General features: G+C 37.0%; 2 protein-coding genes across 3 annotated transcripts; one reads left to right on the top strand and one right to left on the bottom strand.

The window, feature by feature from the left end:
• The first annotated feature begins 4 nt into the window (after positions 1–4).
• gsnb (gelsolin b) lies at positions 5–5,736 on the top strand. The gene is made up of 16 exons (XM_051893794.1): positions 5–161; positions 1,022–1,218; positions 1,309–1,463; positions 1,581–1,742; positions 1,843–1,992; positions 2,429–2,518; positions 2,607–2,739; positions 2,831–3,135; positions 3,236–3,369; positions 3,624–3,714; positions 4,015–4,185; positions 4,301–4,475; positions 4,590–4,711; positions 4,945–5,022; positions 5,123–5,183; positions 5,270–5,736. Exons 2-16 carry the CDS (start codon positions 1,026–1,028, stop codon positions 5,437–5,439), a joined length of 2,190 nt encoding a protein of 729 aa, XP_051749754.1. The 5' UTR covers positions 5–161; positions 1,022–1,025; the 3' UTR covers positions 5,440–5,736.
• Positions 5,646–21,342, bottom strand: ttf1.6 (transcription termination factor 1, tandem duplicate 6). 2 transcript variants are annotated; one of them, XM_051893810.1, is made up of 10 exons: positions 21,226–21,342; positions 20,294–20,973; positions 19,948–20,133; positions 13,310–13,388; positions 13,075–13,199; positions 12,767–12,974; positions 12,577–12,663; positions 12,412–12,477; positions 7,125–7,210; positions 5,646–6,020 (listed from the first exon to the last, which is right to left on the bottom strand). In XM_051893810.1, the coding sequence occupies exons 2-10, from the start codon at positions 20,970–20,972 to the stop codon at positions 5,836–5,838; spliced, it is 1,701 nt and encodes a 566-aa protein (XP_051749770.1). In that variant the 5' UTR covers position 20,973; positions 21,226–21,342; the 3' UTR covers positions 5,646–5,835. The 2 variants fall into 2 exon arrangements, with proteins under 2 accessions (XP_051749770.1, XP_051749769.1); XM_051893809.1 differs by having other exon boundaries at positions 20,294–21,102; positions 21,226–21,263.
• Positions 21,343–22,032: the final 690 nt, after the last annotated feature.

Here is a 22,032-nt window from a genome sequence, read left to right as displayed (position 1 = left end):
CAAATGATAGGAGGGGTTTCATATGCAAATAAAACACACCTGTGGAAGATGTTACTACTCTCCCAGTACTTGCGGAAGCTCACTGTTTAACTAACAAACATACAGCTGTCGTCCCAGACTCATCTGCTGATAATCCCTTAAAAGAAAGATTTAAAAATCAGGTAGGTCTAATATATATTTATTTATAAGTTAAGAAGCGAATGCATTCTTACTGATGATGTTTTTGTTAATAGAGAAACATTAATTCTTGATAGTCACCATTCAGTGCATCTGTGATGTTGCTATTAATTATTTACTTTTCCCAAGAATCACTGTAAGCAGCCGTAATTGAATAGGTATCTTGGGTGGCTATGCGCAAAAAAAAAAAGTATATATTTTTGCCTTCATTTTCCTAAGGTATAATTATTATTTGCTTTATTATTTTGTGCATTTATTAATGCATTATTCTAAATGACAAACTGATCTACTGTAGGCTAGTGGAATTTATATAAAAAAAAATCAGCATCTCTATAAACATTGCAAATTAAATGCATTATATGTCAGATTACATCATCAGGGTAGCTTTTACCTTTTTACCTTTAACCTTGTACTTTTGTCTACTCCTGAATGACATACAATGGCAAGTCTTAGAGAATGGGTAAGTGTTGAGTAGCTTTGTGCCATTTTGCAATGCTTCAGTAAGTGAGAGAAACCCGCCCCTTTTTGGTTCTTCTTTTTTTCCCCAGTGGGGGTGGAAATATCTGCCTGGGGGCATCATCACCAGGAGAGCAGTTTGATTGCGGAAGCATTAGAACAATTTTGAGATGTAGAAAAAGTGTTCGACATATAGACAGGAACTGCCTTTTTTCTTTCTGATGAAAGCTGATGATAATGTATTTCATGGGAAATAAAGAACAAAGTACATCACCCTTCCTCTATTTAATTTATTTTCAACATTAGACTTTGTGGAACACAATTATGCAAATATATGGCTGTTGTATTATTATAATAGTTTTTTTTTTTTTTTTTTTTTTTCTAACAGCACCATGGTGTACCACCCTGAATTTGAAAAAGCAGGAAAGCAGACAGGCTTGCAGGTATGGAGGATTGAAAACATGGATTTGGTGCCTGTCCCTCAGAATCTTTATGGTGGCTTCTACACAGGTGATACTTACCTCATCCTTAATACTATAAAGCAAAACTCTGGGAGTCTACAATATGACCTTCACTTCTGGCTAGGTAATACTGTGGTTAACGTAAATCTAAGTTGTCCACTATGAGCACTTTTATTGAAAACTTGTTTATGAACATGTTAAATGGTGTCTCTAGGTGATGCATGCACAGTGGATGAGAGTGGCGCAGCTGCTATCTTCACCATCCAAATGGATGATTTCCTTGGAGGAAAACCCATCCAGTACAGAGAAGTCCAGGGATACGAGTCAAAAACCTTTGTAGGCTACTTCAAATCAGGCCTTAAATACATGGTAGGCAGAGTTATTACATTTACAATGCATTGATGAACAAAATGTATTCGGATACTTAGTTCATAACAAAACCACAGATGCCATTTTTCTTATCAAACTGCCTTTTTTTTTCTTCAGCAAGGTGGAGTCGCCTCTGGATTCAAACATATAGCTTCCAGTGCAGTGAATGTGAAGCGAGTTCTTCATGTGAGTGGCAGACGTGTAATCCGGGCCGTTGAAGTACCTGTGAGTTGGGCCAGCTTCAACCAGGGTGATTGCTTCATCCTAGACTTTGGACAGGTGAAAGATGATATGAATGAATGTTCTGCTGCTTCTCTCTTTTGCATTTTATCATAATGTACCCCAATTATTCATGCTATTTCTGTTATATTTGCATCAGGAGATATACCAGTGGTGTGGGTCTAAGTGTAACCAGTTTGAAAGACTGAAGGCCACCAATGTTTCTAAAGATATTCGTGATAATGAGCGCTGTGGGAGAGCAAAACTTTTTGTATGTGAAGAAGGATCAGAGAATGAGAAGATACTAACGGTTAGTATAATAGTAGGAAGATGTTTGCTTCACTCATTTTTGATATAGGTTAATGCCTTAAGGCTGAAGTACGCTACAAAACTTATACAATCTGAACAGATCTTAAAACACTAGACATCATACATCAGATTTTGACTGATTGATTGACTGAGGATCACACTAGTAGACTTTCAATATGTTCACGGTACAACAATCTCACATAGAGGCACGTGCCTCATTGCTAAATAACACATGACAAATGAAAACCATATGTATATATCAAAATATCAAACATTTTTTTTATATCCTTCCTCTGATTAAACTGGCCCTGACTTTCTCAATTTGGGTTGACTCTTGCAGACTACAAATTGGGACAAAAGGCATGTAGTGTATTATAGCCTATAGTAAGTATTCAGAATTTTGTTCTGAATGTGAGTGCTCTACTATATTTTGTCAGATTCTTGGACCGAAGCCTGATCTTCCTGATGCACAGTCTGAAGACACCAAGACCGACGCGTCCAATAGGAAGTCAGCCAAATTGTACAAGGTACAGTAAGCTATACTCTAGCTTTTCCCCAAGAAATTATCTTGAAAAATCTATTAAATGGGTAATTCTGGTGGTCATTATTGCTCAGGTGTCAAATGCCAGTGGCACTTTATCTGTCACTTTGGTGGCTGAAGAGAACCCTTTTCCCCAGAGTGCACTGCAGTCCACCGACTGCTTTATCTTGGACCATGGTTCCAATGGCAAGATATTTGTTTGGAAAGGTCAGCTCAGGAGATCATTCAAATTTATTTAGAATTTGCATTTTGGAACATGCCTAAAAATAAATCTTAACAAACTTAACTCTTAAAACAGGTAAAGAGGCTAATAAAGAAGAGCGGAGTGCAAGTTTGAAAGCTGCAGAGGACTTTATAAGTAAGGTGGGCTATCCTAAACACACTGAGGTCCAGATCATCCCTGAGAATGGAGAGACTCCTCTTTTCAAACAATTCTTCAAGTTCTGGCATGATACAGAGCAGACAAAGGGTATGGGACAAGCCTATGTGCCCAACAGGATTGCCAAGATCAAGAAAGTGCCCTTTGATGCATCATCTTTGCACAAATCAGAGGCAATGGCTGCTCAGCATAGAATGGTGGATGATGGGAAGGGGGAGATAAAGGTAAATGTGTTTTGTACTGTTGTACCACAGATTGCAACTATCAAATAATTTTTAAGTAGACAAATGAATGGACAATGTTTTGTTTGATTGCTTTGGAAAGATTTGGCGCATTGAGGGATCAGACAAGGTTCCTGTTGACCCATCCATTCATGGGCAGTTCTTTGGAGGAGATAGTTACATCATCCTGTACACCTACAGGCATGGGGGACGTCAGGGGCAGATAATATATATATGGTAAGAGCTACAGACCTACTTTTGGATTCCATTCAGTCCTTTATGAATCCTGAACCTGGAAAATAAACACTGAATGTCTGAGGAGTTGGTCCTAAGCCAAGGGCTTTGTCTGCTCATGTTACACAAGAACACTCGGGTAACAGAACACAATGGTCTTTGAGTAATATCTCTTAGCCCCACCAAGCTGGGACTCTGGTCGTCAATAGGATGAGTCATCACTGCAGAGGTTCATTACATTATGTTTATGTCCACAGGCAGGGGGATGAGTCCAGTCAAGATGAAAGAGGAACTTCTGCCATTCTAGCTGCCCAGCTTGATGCAGAGCTTGGTGGAAGTGCTGTGCAGGTGACATTTGCTTGGTGCATTAATAATTACAACATTCACCTTCTGTATGTAGTCTACTATAGACCGAAAGTTGTCCAAACATGCTCATGGAGGGCTAATATCCTGCGGAGTTTAGCTCCAATCTGGCCCAACACACTTGCCTGAAGGTTTCTAGCAATCCTGAAGAACTTGATTTGCAGGTTGGTGTGTTAATTTAGGATTGGAGCCCTGCAAGACAGTGGCCCTCCAGGAGCAGAATTGTATGACATAGACCATCAAAACAAATCAGTAACACCAGCTTGAATGTGCATGTTTATGAAGGTGCGAGTAATTCAAGGCAAAGAGCCCCTTCACCTCATGAGTATCTTTGGAGGGCAACCAATGGTGGTGCACAAGGGTGGGACTTCACGAGAGGGTGGCCAATCAGAGGCTTCTGTAGTCCGCCTTTTCCAAGTGCGTGCCAACACTGCTGGGCACACACGAGCTGTTGAGGTAAGTCATGAGTAAAGTGTGTTTTAGCTGTACCATTGTATGATTAGTTGCTGTCATTTGAAAATGTATGCATAATTGGTTCTTAGACTAAATTTGTCCACTTTGCCTAAAACAGGTTGACGCTGTGGCCTCCAGCCTCAACTCCAACGATGCCTTTGTTTTGGTGACTCCTTCAGGCTCTACGCTGTGGCTTGGTCAGGGTACAAGTGATGCAGAAAAGAATGGAGCCAAAAGGCTTGGCAGAATTTTAGGAGTGGAACTTTCAGAGATATCAGAAGGAGCAGAGGGAGGTGGGTGTACTTCAGTCATTTGGTAGAGGAGTGTTTTAATGTATTTATTTTACAATTGCATTCAAAATATAAAAGAACCCTTATAGAACCATTCTTTTTCAAATTTCTACGTAGATGACTTCTGGAATGCTCTTGGAGGAAAAGCAGAGTATCGCACCTCTGAAAGGCTCAAGAACAAAATGGACACCCATCCTCCTAAGCTCTTTGCATGCTCTAACAAGACAGGACTATTCCTTGTGAGTTTCCATGTTACCAAGAATGTAAACACAATTGTAGTAATCAAGACTGTAAGTTTCATAAAAGTCAATGCTTCTTATTGTTCTTAAATTGATGAAAGAGATGTGGTTCAACTTATAGTCCACTGAAAATAATCAATGAAATCCATGCATTCACAGGGATTCTGGAGCCTTAATCACTGAAATGTCTGCTTTCATAGTTCACAATTTTTGTTTGTTCTGTACCAATCTAGATTGAAGAGGTGCCAGGAGAGATGACCCAGGAGGACTTGGCTCCAGATGACATCATGATTCTGGACACCTGGGATCAAGTAAATATTTTATATATATATAAAATGACACTTGCAATAAAATGCACTCTAAAGAAAATGAAATATAATTCCTTTCATGCTTGAAATCATTGTCTGCTAGGTCTTTGTTTGGATTGGAAATGAAGCTAATGAAGATGAAAAAAGTGAAACTTTGACTTCAGGTAAGGAAAAAAAACATTTTCTGCAACATTGCTGCTGTTTTCATTAGCTAATAATTCATCTTCATCCTTGTCTCTTCTTACTTTAGCGGTCAAATATATTGAATCAGATCCTGCCACTAGGGACAAGAGAACTCCCATTGTTACAGTAAAGCAGGGCTTTGAACCTCCCACCTTCACTGGCTGGTTCCTGGGTTGGGACCATGACTTCTGGAGTTCTGACCCATTGCAACGGTCCATGACTGGTTTGAAAATGTAATCTAATGGCTTGTAATGAGCCATTACTATGAGACTGGGTTGTTTGTGTTCTTTTGATCTAATGTAAAAAGGCAAAAGCTTCAAGCTGATTATAAACACTTAATACTACCTAACATTTCTCACCTGATAGATCAAAACATTGTTTACCTTACTCATCCTTGTTTTACCTCCTTATGAGAAAGATAAAATGTCCATATCCAGAAGACCTTTAAATTGCATAATCAAATTCTGTTTATTCAAAGCTTGAATAAAAATAAATGAACAGAAAAATAAAAAAGGAACTATCAAACATCTTAAACGTGTTTTTTTTTTTTTCTCTACAGTGGTGGAATATTTATTGTGATGATTTAAAGAAATAATTTTTAAGGTCTAATTATCCAGTACAAGTGATCATAGTTCAAGTGTCCTCTTTCTGGCCACTCTCTGCATCACTGTCACTGCAATCATCCTCATTAATGTCAGAAAAAATGTCAGAAAGAAGGAAGCTCTGCTTCTGGTCAACCTTCAGTTCACTGTCATCAAGGTCTTCACAATCTTTCTCTAGGACTGGCAAGACTTTCTCATAGAGGAAGTCAACAATGTCTGGAAGAAACATCATAGACATGACACATTAAAAGACATTCAGTAGAAAATTCATACTCCAGTCACTACATTAGCTAACACTTTACATCAAAAAATGTTTTTTAGTGTACACCAGACATGTTCAAGTCTCTGACCTAGAGTCAAATTTTTAAACTTTCCATTAAAGTAATCCAAGTAAATAGTTTTGAGACAACATAGCCTTGTTAATTTTTTTTTAAGAAGCCATCTTTAAAGTACACTATGGAGAACAGTGCTGAAGCTACAACTATCATCTATAAGGTATAAAGCTAAATTCAGCAATAATGTGGAATATACACTATATTGCCAAAAGTTTTGGGACGCCTGCCTTTATGTGCACATGAACTTTAATGACATCCCATTCTTAATCCGTAGGGTTTAATATGGAGTTGGCCCACCCTATAACAGCTTCTACTCTTCTGGAAAAGCTTTCCACAAGGTTTAGGAGTGTGTTTATGGGAATTTTTGACCATTTTTCTAAAAGCGCATTTGTGAGGTCAGGCAGTGATGTTGGCAAGAAGGCCTGGCTCGCAGTCTCTGCTCTAATTCATCCCAAAGGTGTTCTATAGGGTTGAGGTCAGGACTCTGTGCAGGCCAGTCAAGTTCCTCCACACCAAACTCACTCATCCATGTCTTTATGGACCTTGCTTTGTGCACTGGTGCAGGAACAGGAAGGGGCCATTCCTAAACTGTTCCCACAAAGTTGGGAGCATGAAATTGTCCAAAATGTCTTGATATGCTGAAGCATGAAGCGTGGCCTACCACATCGTGGCTGAGTTGCTGTTGTTCCCAATTGCTTCCACTTTGTTATGATACCACTAACAGTTGACCGTGGAATATTTAGTAGTGAGAAAATTTCATGAATAGACTTATTGCATAGGTGGCAACCTATCACAGTACCAAGCTTGAATTTACTGAGCTCCTGAGAGCGACCCAATCTTTCACAAATGTTTGTAAAAGCAGTCTGCATGCCTAGGTGCTTGATTTTATACCCCTGTGGCCATGGAAGTGATTGGAACACCTGAATGCAATGATTTGGAGGGGTGTCCCAATACTTTTGGCAATATAGTGTATGAAATCACTAACCTCCAAAACACTTGGCCTTCCACTCTGGCACATAGCAAACTTTAAGTTTGTGCCACGTTGCTTGCACATGTGCTGGAGGAACATCCCTATGAGACACAGAGGACAAAGATGTGACACCAAGCTTGTTTACACCTGCAGCATCATCATCATGCTTGAACAAGCAGGGGCATTATTCCACTTACTTTCTGGGAACCTGAATAATGTAACCTGTGTAATTGCACTCATATGCCATTTACCCCAACTTAATTAACTCCTTATAGGATATTCTTTCTATATTCTGGATCTAGCAATCTCACCTTGGGTATCTCAGATTGTCTGAAATGCTTCTAATGTTCAAACACTACAGTTTCAAATTAATCTGGTTCTTCACTGAATTGGTTCTCATATCATTGTTATATACATAGTTATACCACACTACAGACAAAAATTCTAAAATAAATAAATGTCAAATATGAGACCTCGTAATGATTTTTTTTTTTTTAACAATCTAAATATTACAGTGTAAAATTTATAATTACGATCATATAGGTGCGTTCAATTTAAATTGTGTTAAAAAAACAGTTAAAATGTCTCCTTGATCTGCATTTACAGATTGTTAATATGATACAGTGCGCATTCTATCAGTTGCAGGTCTATGGCTGCTTTTTTTTTTTTTTTTTTTTTTTGAATTGTCATCTTTATTGGGTCATTCAGTGTCAAATCAAATTTGGATTTTGTTAAAGGGTTAGTTTACCCAAAAATGAAAATGAAGAGAATTTTAATGAAATCAGAGATTTCTGTCCCTCTATTGACAGTCTACGCAATGCTTAAAGTTCATAGAGAGATTGTAAACCTAATCCGTATGAATTGAGCAGTTAAGTCTAAATTTTCTGATGAGACACATTCGCTTTATATGAGGACCATTTAATTTTAGGCTTTTATTCACATATAAACATTGATCAGCAAACATAAACAGAAGCTCGACTGTACTTGCTTGATGCACGAGAACATAACTCATTGGTTCTTACAGAAGCTCAAACGTGCTGGCGACACAGGAGAATGAACTTCATTGGTTCTCGCACGTCAAGCATGAATGTTTATATGTTAAAAAAAAAAAAAAAAAAAAAAAAAAAAGCCTAAATTAAATCTGTTCATGTAAAGTGATCATGTCTCTTTAGAAAATTTTGACTAAACTGCTCAATTCATATGGATTAGTTTTACAATCTCTTTATGAACATTTTGAAAAATCAAAATAGTAGCTGCATAGACTGTCAATGGAGGGACATAAATCTTTCAGATTTCATTAAAAATATCTTCATTTGTGTTCCGAAGATGGAACGAAAGTCTTGAGGGGTTTGGAATGACACAAGGGTGAGTAAATGATGACAGATTTTTTATTTTTGGGTGAACTAACCCTTTCATGTTCTGAATAAAGACAAATAGGGATGCACCGATACCATTTTTTAAGGATCGAGTGCGAGTACCGATACTTTTTTTCCTGGTACTCGCCAATACTGATGTCTATATACATTTATTAATTTCTTTTTTTTTTTTCTTGTTTGATGTGGCAGTTTTCCAAGCACAACACAGTGAGACTAATCAATGTAGGACAGCTTCTTTATTATTACTCCAATGAAAAAAGTAATAGATTTTATGTGCTTGTCACTACCTTAAAGCACAAATTTCACAGTGTCCAATAACCTTTAAAGGGCATAATTACCAATGTCATAATAAAAACAAAATAAAAACAAAAACAAACATCATGTCTTTTTTAACCTGCTTTTCAAAAACTAAACAAATATTAGAGCAAATGTTTATACAGTCCCCTCCAGGATTTTTTTCTGATTTCTGCAGCCTAAAATGACTGATTTTGCTGCGGTTTTTCTCAAAATTTGCGGCAATATTTGCAGCATTTCTTGTGTAGTTTTTTAGTGAAAGTCAATATTCTTCTAACATTTTTATTACTTTTCTGAGCTCACGAACCACTGGGCTCTGTAATTTTTAAAAGGAGAACACTGATAATAACTTAAAATATAATTTCAACATATAATTGTAACACCAAATAAAACACAAAAAAATTATAAAATGTTATATTGCAGTGCTTCCCACAGGATTGTGAAACTATGGGGGCATGGTTGTCATATAGAAAGTTTTGTATATAAGTTTTGTATATATTGTATATTTTATCAATCAATTTTGTATATTGTATGTATCAAATATGATACAACAGGCTTTGAGGAACATTTATTTGTTCATCTATCAATCATCATTGTATGCCTATTGCATTGCATTGTGTTTTGCCCCCCACAATAAAAATTATAGAGCTTTCATCATAAAACTAAGCATATCTTCTTACCAAGACATATTATTAGGAGATATAGAGTGACAAAATATATTTATAAGCATTTTATGTAAGTAGTCTGCTGTACTGTTATACAGATCTCATTTATTTACATTTTTATAAATAACAACTGCAGCAAACTGCAATTTTTGCTCAGTTTTGGCCTCTGAATAAAATTAAGCTGTTTTCCCCCTCCATACTCTCACCATACCATACTATATGGGCCATAAAATCCTGGTGTATCAAATATATGACAAAACATAAAACACATGCAAACTTTTTTCTTTTATATTTTGTCTAAAGGTTAAAAAAACTGTTCTGTTTAAAAAATAATTATTTTCTGACTATTATATTATTTCAAGCTTTACAGGGTTGATTAGTATTTTTATAATACAACAAAAACAACCTTAAATATAACAGTGGCCTACTTTTGAAGAATACACAAAATGTAGCCTATGAAGCAAACAAATGTTTCAAACAGATTAAAGTGCAAAAAAACATAACTATAAAGTTCGAATGTAAACAATCAGTACACAAGCGGTGTCAGAAAGGTAAAGTAGTTGCTTGCTGTTTTTACACTTGTTAAATCTTGCTCCTCGTCCATTTTGGGGCTGTTTACAGAGTGCGCGAGCTTCTTTTATGCAACATACAGACACTGTTGATAAACTGAACCAATTGATGGAAACGATGTCACTCAGAGCATGCACGCACGTTTGTGTGTGAGAGAGTTGCGCGCTTACAGCGGGAGCGGGATTGTTGTAGTGGTTGACTGACTGACAGATGCATTGCCGAAGCAACGCCGCAACTGTTGTTTATCGATCGATTCAAGTTCAACGCACGTAGTCTACTTCGAAGTGGGCTTTCCTTTGGCTGAATGTACGTTGTGATGACGTCACATCCCCAAAATCTGCGGAAAATATGTGGCAATTTAAAAAAAATTGCAAGCCCCTTTCGAATTTTGCAGAGTTTGTTTGATTTTGCGGTAAATTCTGCGATCGCGGAATCCTAGAGGGACTGTTTATAACATAACACTGTGAAGAACCAATGTAAACAACCTAGGGTGACCAGATTTCTCATGGTGGAATACAGGACGAGTGGGCAATATGACCATGATATGAGAAATTTTATTTCACTATATATATTATATATACATTTATTTAACATCTTTTGTTGTTTTATTAACATTAATGACAGTCAAATATTTAATTAGGCTACTGTTCTTTAAGACCAAATCCATGGATGTAATATACTCTGACATATATCTTGTTTGCACCCACCTATTTACGTCCACTTAAGCCATAACCGACTGTATTTACGTGAGATAATCCACACGATGGGCATCTTGACAACTACAGTATGTGTGCATTTGACAATTAAGGAGAACTGAGCGCGCTGTCTGAGAGAACTGAGATCGCACGCGAGAGAGAGCGCTTCTGGTCTGTGTCATTCAGCGCGATTCCGCCTATACCGCCTTCACATGCAGTTCGCAATGTGTGGGTTGTCATCATTAATTTTGAAGTATTTCCACACCCCTGAGGCTGACATTGTTTCTGCTGCTGCCGCCGGCGTCTCTGTGCACGGAAAATTCTGTCATTCACGTCACGTGAGGTATCAGTCTTTGGTATCGGGGGTATTTTTACGAGTACGAGTACAAGTACAAGTACATGAGCTTGGTATCAGGGCCCGATACCGATACTGGTATCGGTGCATCCCTAAAGACAAACATTAATAGTGATGAAAGCCAAAATATTAAATACTATGAATGAATGTATAATATTTTGCAATCCATTATTTTGTGGAGGGGAGTCAGAATGACCATTTTTACACGAGATTTGGAAAGAAATGTGTCACCCACATCTGGTTTTTGACCATTGAAAGTGGGTCAAGTTCAACAAATGGCACATAGAGCCACACTGAGATCTAAATATATCTTGGACCTTAAATATATAGGGCCTTAAGAATGAACATACCAAAAGTAAAGTAAAGAACCAAAATCTAAAAGGATATTGGGATATCTTTAATAGTTCTATTAATTCTATTAAATAATTACAGGTATGCCAACTTGGGGGAAAAACATGAAAAATGCTTCTCCCCATTTTTGAACTGTCACCTATGGTATATAATGCAACAAGGATTGTTAAAGACAACAGAATTTACTAATAGACCTACTTATCTATGTTTCCCACTGTAATTTGGCTTTAAATTGTACATTTTGACCCTCCTCTACAAAATAGTGGATTACTAAGGAAATATTTATCCATAGCAGAAAAAAAATGAACAAATTTGAAAATTTGAGCTAGGGACCTCTGATTGAGTTGACACGGAATGGCCCTATTGCAGTTATGCTCACATGACATGTCAGTTCTTTATTATCACGAAAGTTCTGAAAGTAAAAATTGCACTGTTTCTTTCGCATCTTATTGTGCTTAAACTGTCGAATACAAATGGTTGTCAAATATATCTCTGCATCTTTTGAAGTGACAGCAGCTTAATAAACCTGCTGCTGTGTCATTAATGCTAATTAAAAGAAAAAGAAAAATTACTTTTCAAAAAGAACTTTTGTAGCTTCAAAGTATCAATGTATATTTAATTCATACAGTAAAAATTATGTAGTGTTTTATTTGTACAACTGATTATTCAGTTTCTTACTTGAAATAGATACTGTATTTCTTACTTCAAAATATACTGTACATGATAAATTTATTAATTGCCCTACTGTTTGTCTTTGTTCTTATTTTTATTAAATAAAATGATAAATCGCAAAATAAGATTTTGGTTATATTGCCCAACCCTTACTTTTGCCTAAATGCTGTCATTCTTTTTTTTTTTTCCTTGTAGGGTTATATGTTTTAAATAGAGAATTTAGTTAGACGGTACTGCTCAGTAACTTGAAAAATAGTCTTACAAACCAATATGAAAAAGAATCATGATAACATTTCGCCCACCCCAACTGCAAATAATCCTCACCCGAATACAGTCGTAAGATCATCCCAGTCGACATCCGTAACATCCTCCACTTGCAGTTGATACATTCTGTGTGAATAGATGATTTGTTTTTAGTAAAAGCCAGGGAAAGAAAAACATTTCAGGGTCACACAAGCTAAGCAAGCATGCAAAAACAAGATCTCTTACGCTTTAATGAGTCTGATTTTGGCCTCCTGAGCTTTCCTTCCCCTACATAAAGTCCCTGAGGACATCCGTACAGCGAGCATGGACAACCTTAGGGGTGAAGGTGAAAATTCAAAAATATTATTATACAAATAAAGAGTAACATAAAATGTGCCACCATTTAATATTAACGTGTTTTAAATTAGTCTCTCACCATTTCTCTCTGCATTTGGTCCAATTTCGGGTTTTAACCTTCAGAGTAATATTGTACCAGGGCAATTTTTGGTAGAGCATTTCTCTACTGACTCGTTTTGGTGTTGTGTTATTGGGAGACTCTGATTTCAGCAATGTTACAATATGGTCTCGCACAGCCCTCAAAAGTCTCTGCTCCTCCTTCATGGACCACGGTCCAATTTTTTTAGCTGTGTGATGAGATGATATACAAAATGACCAACTGTCACTAAACCTGAAATTTACATATTTGGAAATTTTGAAAAGAGGCTTGATAAATTAGAACAGTACTAATTTGGGCAAAGCGTTTCTCAAGAGAGTAAGAACTTCGACCAGTCAGCTCAGAAATCTTTTGCCAGTTACTGCCATGTAATGAGTGATACTTGAGCAATGATTTGACTTCTTCTTCTGAAAACCTTTTGAGAAAAGGAAAAAACATGGTTTATAACAGAACTAAATTAAAAGCATAGCAGATCAAATTTCTCAAACCAAATATATGACGTTTTAAAATTATACTTTAATTTACCTTCCTTTATAGTTTGTACCGTCAAAAACTTTCCTTCCACGGCTAAAAACATCATGACAAGGCCTGGGAATTCCTTCCGCTGTTCACATTTCATTTGAAAAAAGAGAACAGATTCTTTAAGCAACAAAAATTTCACATTTTCAGTAGTTTATTATGATGTTCAATATGTACTCAAATGTGACAAGTTAATGGGGCTCCAAACAAACAAAAATTCTCTCATCATTTACTCATCCTCATGCTATGCCAGATGTATAGGGGTGGGCGATATACCGGTAGACACTAGGGATGTCATGAGAACCGATACTTTGGTATCAAGTTGGTATCAACATTTTAAAATCCTGATGGTACTTGTTTTTCTACACTGTCTTCAGACAGTGCGCTCTCAACCAAAGTGCACACACATAGCCGCCTCTCACGAGTGTCAGATTTTTGTGGCTTACCGCACATAAATGTTCAAATACACACACAATTATTTTAAATAATTGTTGGCGAATATTCTTGGCGAATATTCGCTTAAAGGGATAGTTCACCCAAAAATGAAAATTATCCCATGATTTACTCACCCTCAAGCCATCCTAGGTGTATATGACTATCTTCTTTCAGACGAACACAATCAGAGATATATTTAGAAATATCCTGGCTCTACCAAGCTTTATAATGGTAGTGAACGGGGGACCTGTTTTGAAGCCCAAAACCCATTCCCTCAGAATCTTTGGACTGAAGCAGAGCGTAGCTAGAAAAGAACATGGCAGCTTACTGGTGTCTCTGTATTGCAGTGTCTCCATTACAGTATAGATGTCCGACACCGTGTAAATGCCGGTACTGTCATGAACCTAATACAAGCGGGGTTCATACTAGCGCTGGCATGAAGATAAGTAGCTGTGGCTACACCGGAGTGGTTAATAACATAAGGAGCAACTGCAGCATATGTCATATGAGCAATACAATAAGATCATTCCAGGGCCAAAGTTGTACAGATAAAACCAGTTACTTGAACACCTAGTTGAACACTTCTCGTGGGGCTGCAACAGTTTAAGTTGAAGGCTGAACATCGGTTACAGCTAGATTTGATTCCTTACGCAGAGACAATACATGCGATGCAAGTGAGGAAACATTCAGGCTATACGAATATGTATATATAGCAATATGCACACCTCAAAGCACACCTGGTATAGGTTTTTGTGCAAAGGTTTATTACCTGTGCGGGCAAAACCAACAAGGCGATGATGATTTCCCATTTGTGCTTATTACACCATGAATGTGTACAACAGCAATGCACATAGATATAACCTTACAAAGGCAATCATTTGCGCAGAATGGCAGCAGTGTTGGCACCTGTAACAACAGACTGTCAAAAAGGCCACACAACCTAATTGAACACCACTCACAAATTCTGTTCGTCAAGTTATGAAGCAGGCAGATATAATCCTCTTGCAAAGGCAACTCGCACAAAATTGAGTGAAGATACATCCAGATTATAGAAACTGACAAGAGTGCTCAGCACAAGTTTTTCATGTAGAGGGGCGAGAGGGGATGAGCCTTCTTGTGCCATTTGAAATTCTTATTGCCAGGACATTCTGCATATCGTGAGATTTTGGTCATATCGCCCACCCCAACAGATGTATATGTCTTTCTTTAGTTGAACACAAACATTTTTAGAAAAATAAACCTCTGTAAGTCTACATAATGCAAGTGGACAGATCCCTCAAAGTTGCAGATTCAAAAACCATGCAAAACAAACAATGGTAATCCATACCACACTAGTTCATGTACACATTAACTAGTCTATTAAATCGCTTCCGGTCAACTGTCATATGTGCGTTTGCTTGAAGAGAAACCAGGGGCCTCAACTGTGTATGCCTTGTGTTTTATTAATATTGATTATAACGGATATCTCAAACTGATGCACTTGTGTGCTTTTCCTGGGCGCACTAGTGCAAACTGGCACTCAAATGAATGAACAGGACAGCAGCCGAGGTAAAGATTTTAATTTTTCACATAATAAAACCCTACTGTATACCTTCAGAACACTTGGAATACAGAATAAGTTAGATGGGATTATTTTATTATTTTTTAAAAAAAGAAGAAAAAAAAAGAGAAAAAACTAAGGCAACAACATCAAGTTGTTTAATTACTGAATTTCCATTTTTGTGAACTGTCCCAGAGACGGTGCAATAAAACAAGTTATGAAGGGGTAAATAAATTTTAAATAAAGGGGTAAATAAAGCAAGATAAAGGCACTGTTTGCTAATTATTGCATCGATTGCAACATTCTTATGGTTTTTAAACCAACTGCCCAGAGGTTGCAACTGCGAATTTTACAGATTTTTAAATCATTTTACAATGGATCTAACCAATTTATAAGGTCCCCATTTCACCTTTGAGTAATTTCTTGCTTTGTTCTGCATAAGTATAAAGGCCATGTCACACCAAGCCAACGTCAAAACACTAGCGGCGATAAAATTTGACTGTGTTGTTGCCTCGTGTCGGCTGCTTCTGGGCCAAAAAGCTGCGCTTGAACACACCAAAAGGACTACAGGCGACAGTCAACTAGCATGTGCGTTCTGTGCCTGTGTGTAAGGAAATAACTGTCTATATTAGCAGTCTATATTCATCATTCAAATAGGGAAAATGAAACTAGGACTGCAGATATACAAACCATAAACAAAACAGTGCTTCCAGTTTGAATTTCAAACATGCTGATCACTTTCTTCATTCCAGGCAGCTAATATTGTTATGAAAATATTCTAGAACTGGAACAATAAATCAATGCATCACAAATTGAGAAATGATTCTGGATCGATTCTGAGATTTTCTGAATGCATCGCGATTCTCTCTCAAATCAATTCTGAGCTTAGTTTTTAACAGCAGATGGCACTGCGTCCTTTAGAAACAGCCATACTCTGCTTGCGTCCAATTCCTTACACACACCACTTGAACCTTCTATAAAATAATCATTCATAAAGGATGTTTGCAGTAGACTGTTTACGTTAATCTCGCATCATAAATGCATTCTCAGACTCAGCCGAATGCAAGAACAATTTTCCTGGTAAGTATTTGAATGGGTGGTTAAAAACTAGCCTAGAGCGGCATCTCCTGTTGAAAACTATGCTCATAATCGATTAGAGTGAGAATCGCGACACATTCAGAAAAATCTCAGAATCAATCCACGAATCGCGATGCATCGATCTATTGTCCCAGCCCTAGAATATTCACGTCTTGGAATGCTCAGGTAAGATGACATAATATTAGAACAGCCTTCGGTCTGTGCTGTCTTGACTTCTTTGCTCGCTTTCATCATATTTTCTTTTTTTATTCTCATACACTGACTTGTTCGCTAAACTGAACGGCCAATCAGAGCAATCTCTCTCACCAACGGCCCCGACACCGATTCAACATGCTGATTGGGTGAACTGCCACTGACGTGTGGAACACACCTCAAAACTAGCATGACAAATGCTCACCGACGGCTGACCATCGGCTTGGTGTATCATGGCCCTAAGGTAAGCGGTAACTTTTTTGTTATTTTTTTTTATCCTTTCAATTTACAGCAGCTGTCAGTTATCTGCCAGGTAATTTGCCATGTCATTATTTTGATTTTTCATTTGGCCAATGCTGTTGGTAAATGTTTTGCTGCAGTTTTGTCTTTCTCTCTTCTGTCATTCTACACTTAATTGATATTCATATTGTCACATGATATTGTTTGATTGAATGACATCATATGAATTTGCCTTACCTTGACTTTTAGTGAATTGACACAACTGAGTGAAACTTGCAGAAGTGATAAGGAAGCACATGCATTATATGGACACACAGAAATTGATTATTTTTATAAAAATCTCCATTTGTGCTCATCTAAAAAATGTCACATAGTAGATAATGAGAGAAAAATCTGGGACTCAAGACCTGCATGTCTCATAGACCAGTGTTTCCCAAACCTGCTCCTGGAGGCACACCAAAACTACAGATTTTTGAACTCTTTCTCATCAAACACATCAGATTCAACTCATCAGCTCATGAGTAGAGACTCCAAGACCAGAAATATATGGGTCAGATAATGAAAACATCCAAAACGTGCAGTGTTGGTGTGCCTCCAGTAGTTGGTAAACTACTATCATACTGTCACTCCAAATATTATACCAAATATTACTCCATATTATTTTTGTATCCAAATCGGATACAAAAATAATGGAATCGGATCTAAATGATTGACTATCCACACTGTGTATTGCAGTGGTTCTCAACTCCAGTGACCCACCCCTCTTCACATATTAGCTGCATCCCAATTCAAAGGCTGCATCCTTCGAAGGCCACATTCGAAGGCTGATTGAGTCACTGCGGCGCGAAGAAGGCTGTCCCAATTCGAAGGCTTCAAATGCAGCCTCAAAATGCGTCCTTCGTTTCGCGGGCAATGAAGGATATAACGGATGGATCCTTCACTGCCTAGCCTATCCCAGAATTCATTGTGCGCCTGTGACGACAAGATTTTTTTGAGAGAAACTGGATTACACTTTTAAATGCAAGTATTGGCTTTCAACTTAATCTAATGTAACTAATGATACAAATGTCAAAATAAAAAATATATATAAAGCAGTTCAAATTTTGACAGATCTTACCAAGGTGTGATTTTATATAGTTTATACTCTTTATTATGTACATAAATGGACCAAGGTGAACATATTTAGACAGGTTTTGAACCCTGTTTTGTTTTTAGGCAGTTGAATATAACTTAAAAAAAAAAAAAAAAAAAAAGTCCAATACAAACGTTACTGCCGCTCGTCAACGGCAGCTGTCATAGTTGCTAGGCGACAAGAACAGTCCTCCGTAGGCTAGACCGTCCCATTTAATAACTCCCAGTCCTTCGAAGGATGCAGCCTTTAAAAGTCTTCTTTGTTTAGCACACCTGATTCAGATTATCAGCTCATTAGAAAAGTGCTACATGAACTGAACTGTGGGCAAATTCCAAACAGAAGGGAACATCCCTATGCCCTACTCCTTCGAAGTGCAGAGCCCTCCTTTGAGGGAGCAGGGCACTTGCGTGCCATTATGTAGCCGTTTGGAACGCACTTGGGGAAGGGAGCAACGTAATTTCTTCCATTATCTTCAATTGGGATGTTCCCATGACAATGCAGCACGGTGTCCATCAGCTAATTGTTCTTACAAAATGTCTTATTATTGCTGTTAACATAGCTGTTACAAATAAATATACATTTAGGCTATAAATATTTTAAAATATGTTATGTGTGTGTGTGAGTGTATTTCTCTGTTCTCAACTTTAAAACTTACCGTCTCATCTTTCGACAACGCATCCCAGGTGAAAAAAAGTACACTTCTATAATGTACTTAAAGTGCTCTATTTTCACGCACTAATTTTGTTTAATATACTAAAAATTGTTCTTTAGTACTTAAGATAATCTTAAGAACATCTAAGTGTACTCAACTGTGCTATTTTGAGACACCATGAAATATGAACTAAAATGTACTTTTAATATACTATCTCTGTATTTAAAAAAATATATTTAGTTACAACTTGTAGTACACTATGGGTTCAAATGTACTATAAGTGGTAACTAAATACATTTATAGAAAAGTACATTACAGAAATTTACTTTTTTTTCACCTGGGATTACTCAACACATTTCTAACCTATGAAACTTATTTAAACATAACGAAAATGTGTGAAATAGCCTATATAATGAAAAAACAAAACAGCTTGAATTGCTATGTTTGTTAACTCGAACTCTCCCGCCATCTAGCTTTAAAAAGAATGAATCACGAGTATTCGCTGGGTCACGTGACCATAAATAATAAAATTACTTCCTCTAAGTGACCATCGTATATATACCCTTCGCTAATGGCCTTGTGGAAGGGCCCTTCGTGAAGGGATGCAGTAGTTCACTTTCGTTTGGAACACCCCTACAAATGGCGTCCCCTTCTCGAAATGCCCTTCAAGGGTGCAAAAATGCTGTTTGGAATTTAGCCTGTGTCAGATAAAAGAGTGAAACAAAACATGCAGAGCGGTGGGTCCCCAGGACCGGAGTTCAGATTCGATTTGTGTGTCTCATTGGCACTCTTTCGCTTTCCGGAGTATCTGCTTTAGTTTCTAGGGCAATGACGTTACGTTGGTAGACATTTACCAAAAACAGTATGGAGGGGTTTTAAAATGTTGTTTTATAATATGACAATGCGTAGCCGCGGCGCTTGATGTCTAAGGAACCAGTGGCAGAAACGTAGGAGGCTGGTATGTGTATCCCAAGCTGCCATCTCTGCTGGTCTCAAAATTCAAAGAGGTGTGTGAATCAGGCTGACTAGCAGTGACTGGTGGACTCGTGTGATACCCAGCTTTGAATAGGATGAGATTTGAATAGAATTTCAAGCCACATATGAATTTAACTTGAAACGGATTTGTAAAATTTCATGAGATTTTTTTTTTGCCTTCACACTTGCTAAATATGATCGGATTCCAAACGGATACACACAAAAATTGGATTTTTACTGAGAGTCTGAAAAAGGCTTTGATTGTGTCTACAAAAAATTTTACATAGTGCAGAAGGATGATAACCTTAGAACTTTCAAAAACAAAATCAAACATAAATTACAGAAAAGGGAGTAAAACCAATGCAATCATTGAGACTCACCAATCCTTTCAAAAAACCTGTAGACCTTTTTCAACTTTATCAATTCCCTTCTCTCTTCTGGGAACCTTTTTGGATGAAAGAGCTTAGTAGCATCTTTCACTCCTGTGAGAGCGATAAAATCTTCAACATTTTGTCTTAATTTCTCATTTTCTGCATCAGAGAATCTTCCATGTCTCAACATGATGCCTGCAGACATAAGAGTGTCTCATATTACTTTTTGGACAGTATACATTTATTATGTAATAAGATATATATACCTAATCAAAAATATTACTCCAATATTTTTGATTAATTGTAATTAGTTATATTACTCCAATATTTTATATATTTTATATAATCAGCCTACCTTCCTTTCTGAATTCTCTGAACCTTGGCAGGTCATAAATGATCATCTTGTTGATTTCATCCGGTTGTCTTGATTTTATTTTAGGACAAAATTCTTTCAGTTCATTGAGGAGATTTGTATCAACTAGTGGTTCCTCCAAAAGCTTTTTCCTTTTGTCATGCTTTTTAGTCCCAGTTGGTAGGGCAGGAAAGCCACTTTCCTTGCTCACGTATGGGACCTCCTCAGGTTCTGGCGTCATGACAGTCTGTTCTTCTTGTGCCATGTCATCATAGTTTGTCTCGGTTACATTTGCTCTCTTTTTCTTTGCTTTAGCAGACTTCTCTACAATTGAACCCTGCGGTTCTCGTGATTCTGGTGTGGGTGCTTTCGTGTTCTTTACTTGATGCAAGCTTGAGACACCACCATCCATTGAAGCCTCTCTAGAGACGACAATCTCGCCTCCTTCATTCAATTTTCTTTTTTTCTTTTTACCTGTAGGTGTCTGCAGATTTGTATTCTCCAATTCTCCAATGTTTTTCTTTTGTTTCTTTTCATTATGCTTCTCAGTCTGCACATCTGAACTTTCAGTGAGTTCATGCAAGTTCATGTTTTTCTTTCTCTTCTTGTTCTTCTTCTTCACCTTTTCCTCATTAATGCGGCCAATTATGTTATTACGCAAATCTGACTGCTTTTCATCCATTCTTTAAAAAAAAAATCATGACACAGAAAACATATAATAATAAGCTTTTTACAAACACAAAAATCCAACTTGACTCTGGACAGTCTTGCACGTGTATCGCGCGAAATCCGCACATGTGATTTGAATCCAACTTAACGCAACCATTAAAGGAAGAAAGTGAAAATATGTAAGTATACAGCAAATTCTTCGATGCCTAGTGAAAATATGTTTAGCGATATATAAGTATACATCGAATTCACCGACGACTACAAACCTTCTAGCGCAATGTTTTCCACGCAGACTCCTCTTTCTCTACTTCTTTATCGCCGATTACAAGGTGCATTCAGTAACACAGCGGGTATAGTGCCACCTTTCAGACAGGAGAGTCATTACAAACATTTTAGCTTCCCTATAAATATGTTAGCACACACACAAGCTGAATTCGGAATAGCATCCCATAACACTATTCTTACTATATCTGCCATTTAAAGATATGACAAATGTACGAATATAGGATAGTATGTTTTTCCGAATGCATCCAGTATCTGCTTCTATCTTAATATTGCTGATGTGTGTGTAAAATGCTGTCTACATCGGTTTTAAAATGGTACCACCATAAAATGTCATCAGTAATACACATATGCGTAGATATTGAATTAAAAACAAGCACTCTATGTTGATTCGTTCTGGAATTATATTTTTTCCCTATTCACTAGAGTAATTGTAAAATTGTAAAAAAAAAAAAAAAAAAAAAAAAACCCATTTAACAAATAACCATTTAATAATTTATTAGAGTTTCAGACATGAAACTCTAAATAGGCTAAATTAGAGTTTCGACATGATATTCTAGAAATAGATATTGTAGAATAATTTATATAGGCTATTGTAGAAATTTGAATTTAAACTAAAAAAAAGTGCAATGAACCTTTCACTGCCAGTTTGTAACCTTTCATGATCACTTTCTTGCATCACTTTGTCTACTTTTACAGACAGCAATTAATTTTGGCGAGTTGTTTTGTTGTTTTTGTATAGGCTAAAATGTAAAATGAAAAAAAAAAAAAAAACGATACACAAACTAGCT

This window comes from Ctenopharyngodon idella, chromosome 5 (assembly GCF_019924925.1).
Source record: "Ctenopharyngodon idella isolate HZGC_01 chromosome 5, HZGC01, whole genome shotgun sequence".
NCBI classification, from domain to species: Eukaryota; Metazoa; Chordata; class Actinopteri; order Cypriniformes; family Xenocyprididae; genus Ctenopharyngodon; species Ctenopharyngodon idella.
The sequence above is the reverse complement of the archived record's forward strand: the minus strand, read 5'-3'. Positions and strand labels throughout refer to the sequence as shown.

What these genes read in the sequence shown, in the direction of transcription:
- gsnb (XM_051893794.1), top strand. Translation starts at nt 1,026, where the DNA reads ATGGTGTACCACCCTGAATTTGAAAAAGCAGGAAAGCAGACAGGCTTG. An exon ending in TGACCTTCACTTCTGGCTAG is followed by an intron (nt 1,219 to 1,308) that starts GTAATACTGTGG and finishes TGGTGTCTCTAG; the next exon opens with GTGATGCATGCACAGTGGAT. An exon ending in ATGGGAAGGGGGAGATAAAG is followed by an intron (nt 3,136 to 3,235) that starts GTAAATGTGTTT and finishes TGCTTTGGAAAG; the next exon opens with ATTTGGCGCATTGAGGGATC.
- ttf1.6 (XM_051893810.1), bottom strand. Translation starts at nt 20,972, where the DNA reads ATGGATGAAAAGCAGTCAGATTTGCGTAATAACATAATTGGCCGCATT. An exon ending in CAGGTTTTTTGAAAGGATTG is followed by an intron (nt 13,389 to 19,947) that starts GTGAGTCTCAAT and finishes AAATGTGAACAG; the next exon opens with CGGAAGGAATTCCCAGGCCT. An exon ending in GAAACGCTTTGCCCAAATTA is followed by an intron (nt 12,975 to 13,074) that starts GTACTGTTCTAA and finishes CTCATCACACAG; the next exon opens with CTAAAAAAATTGGACCGTGG.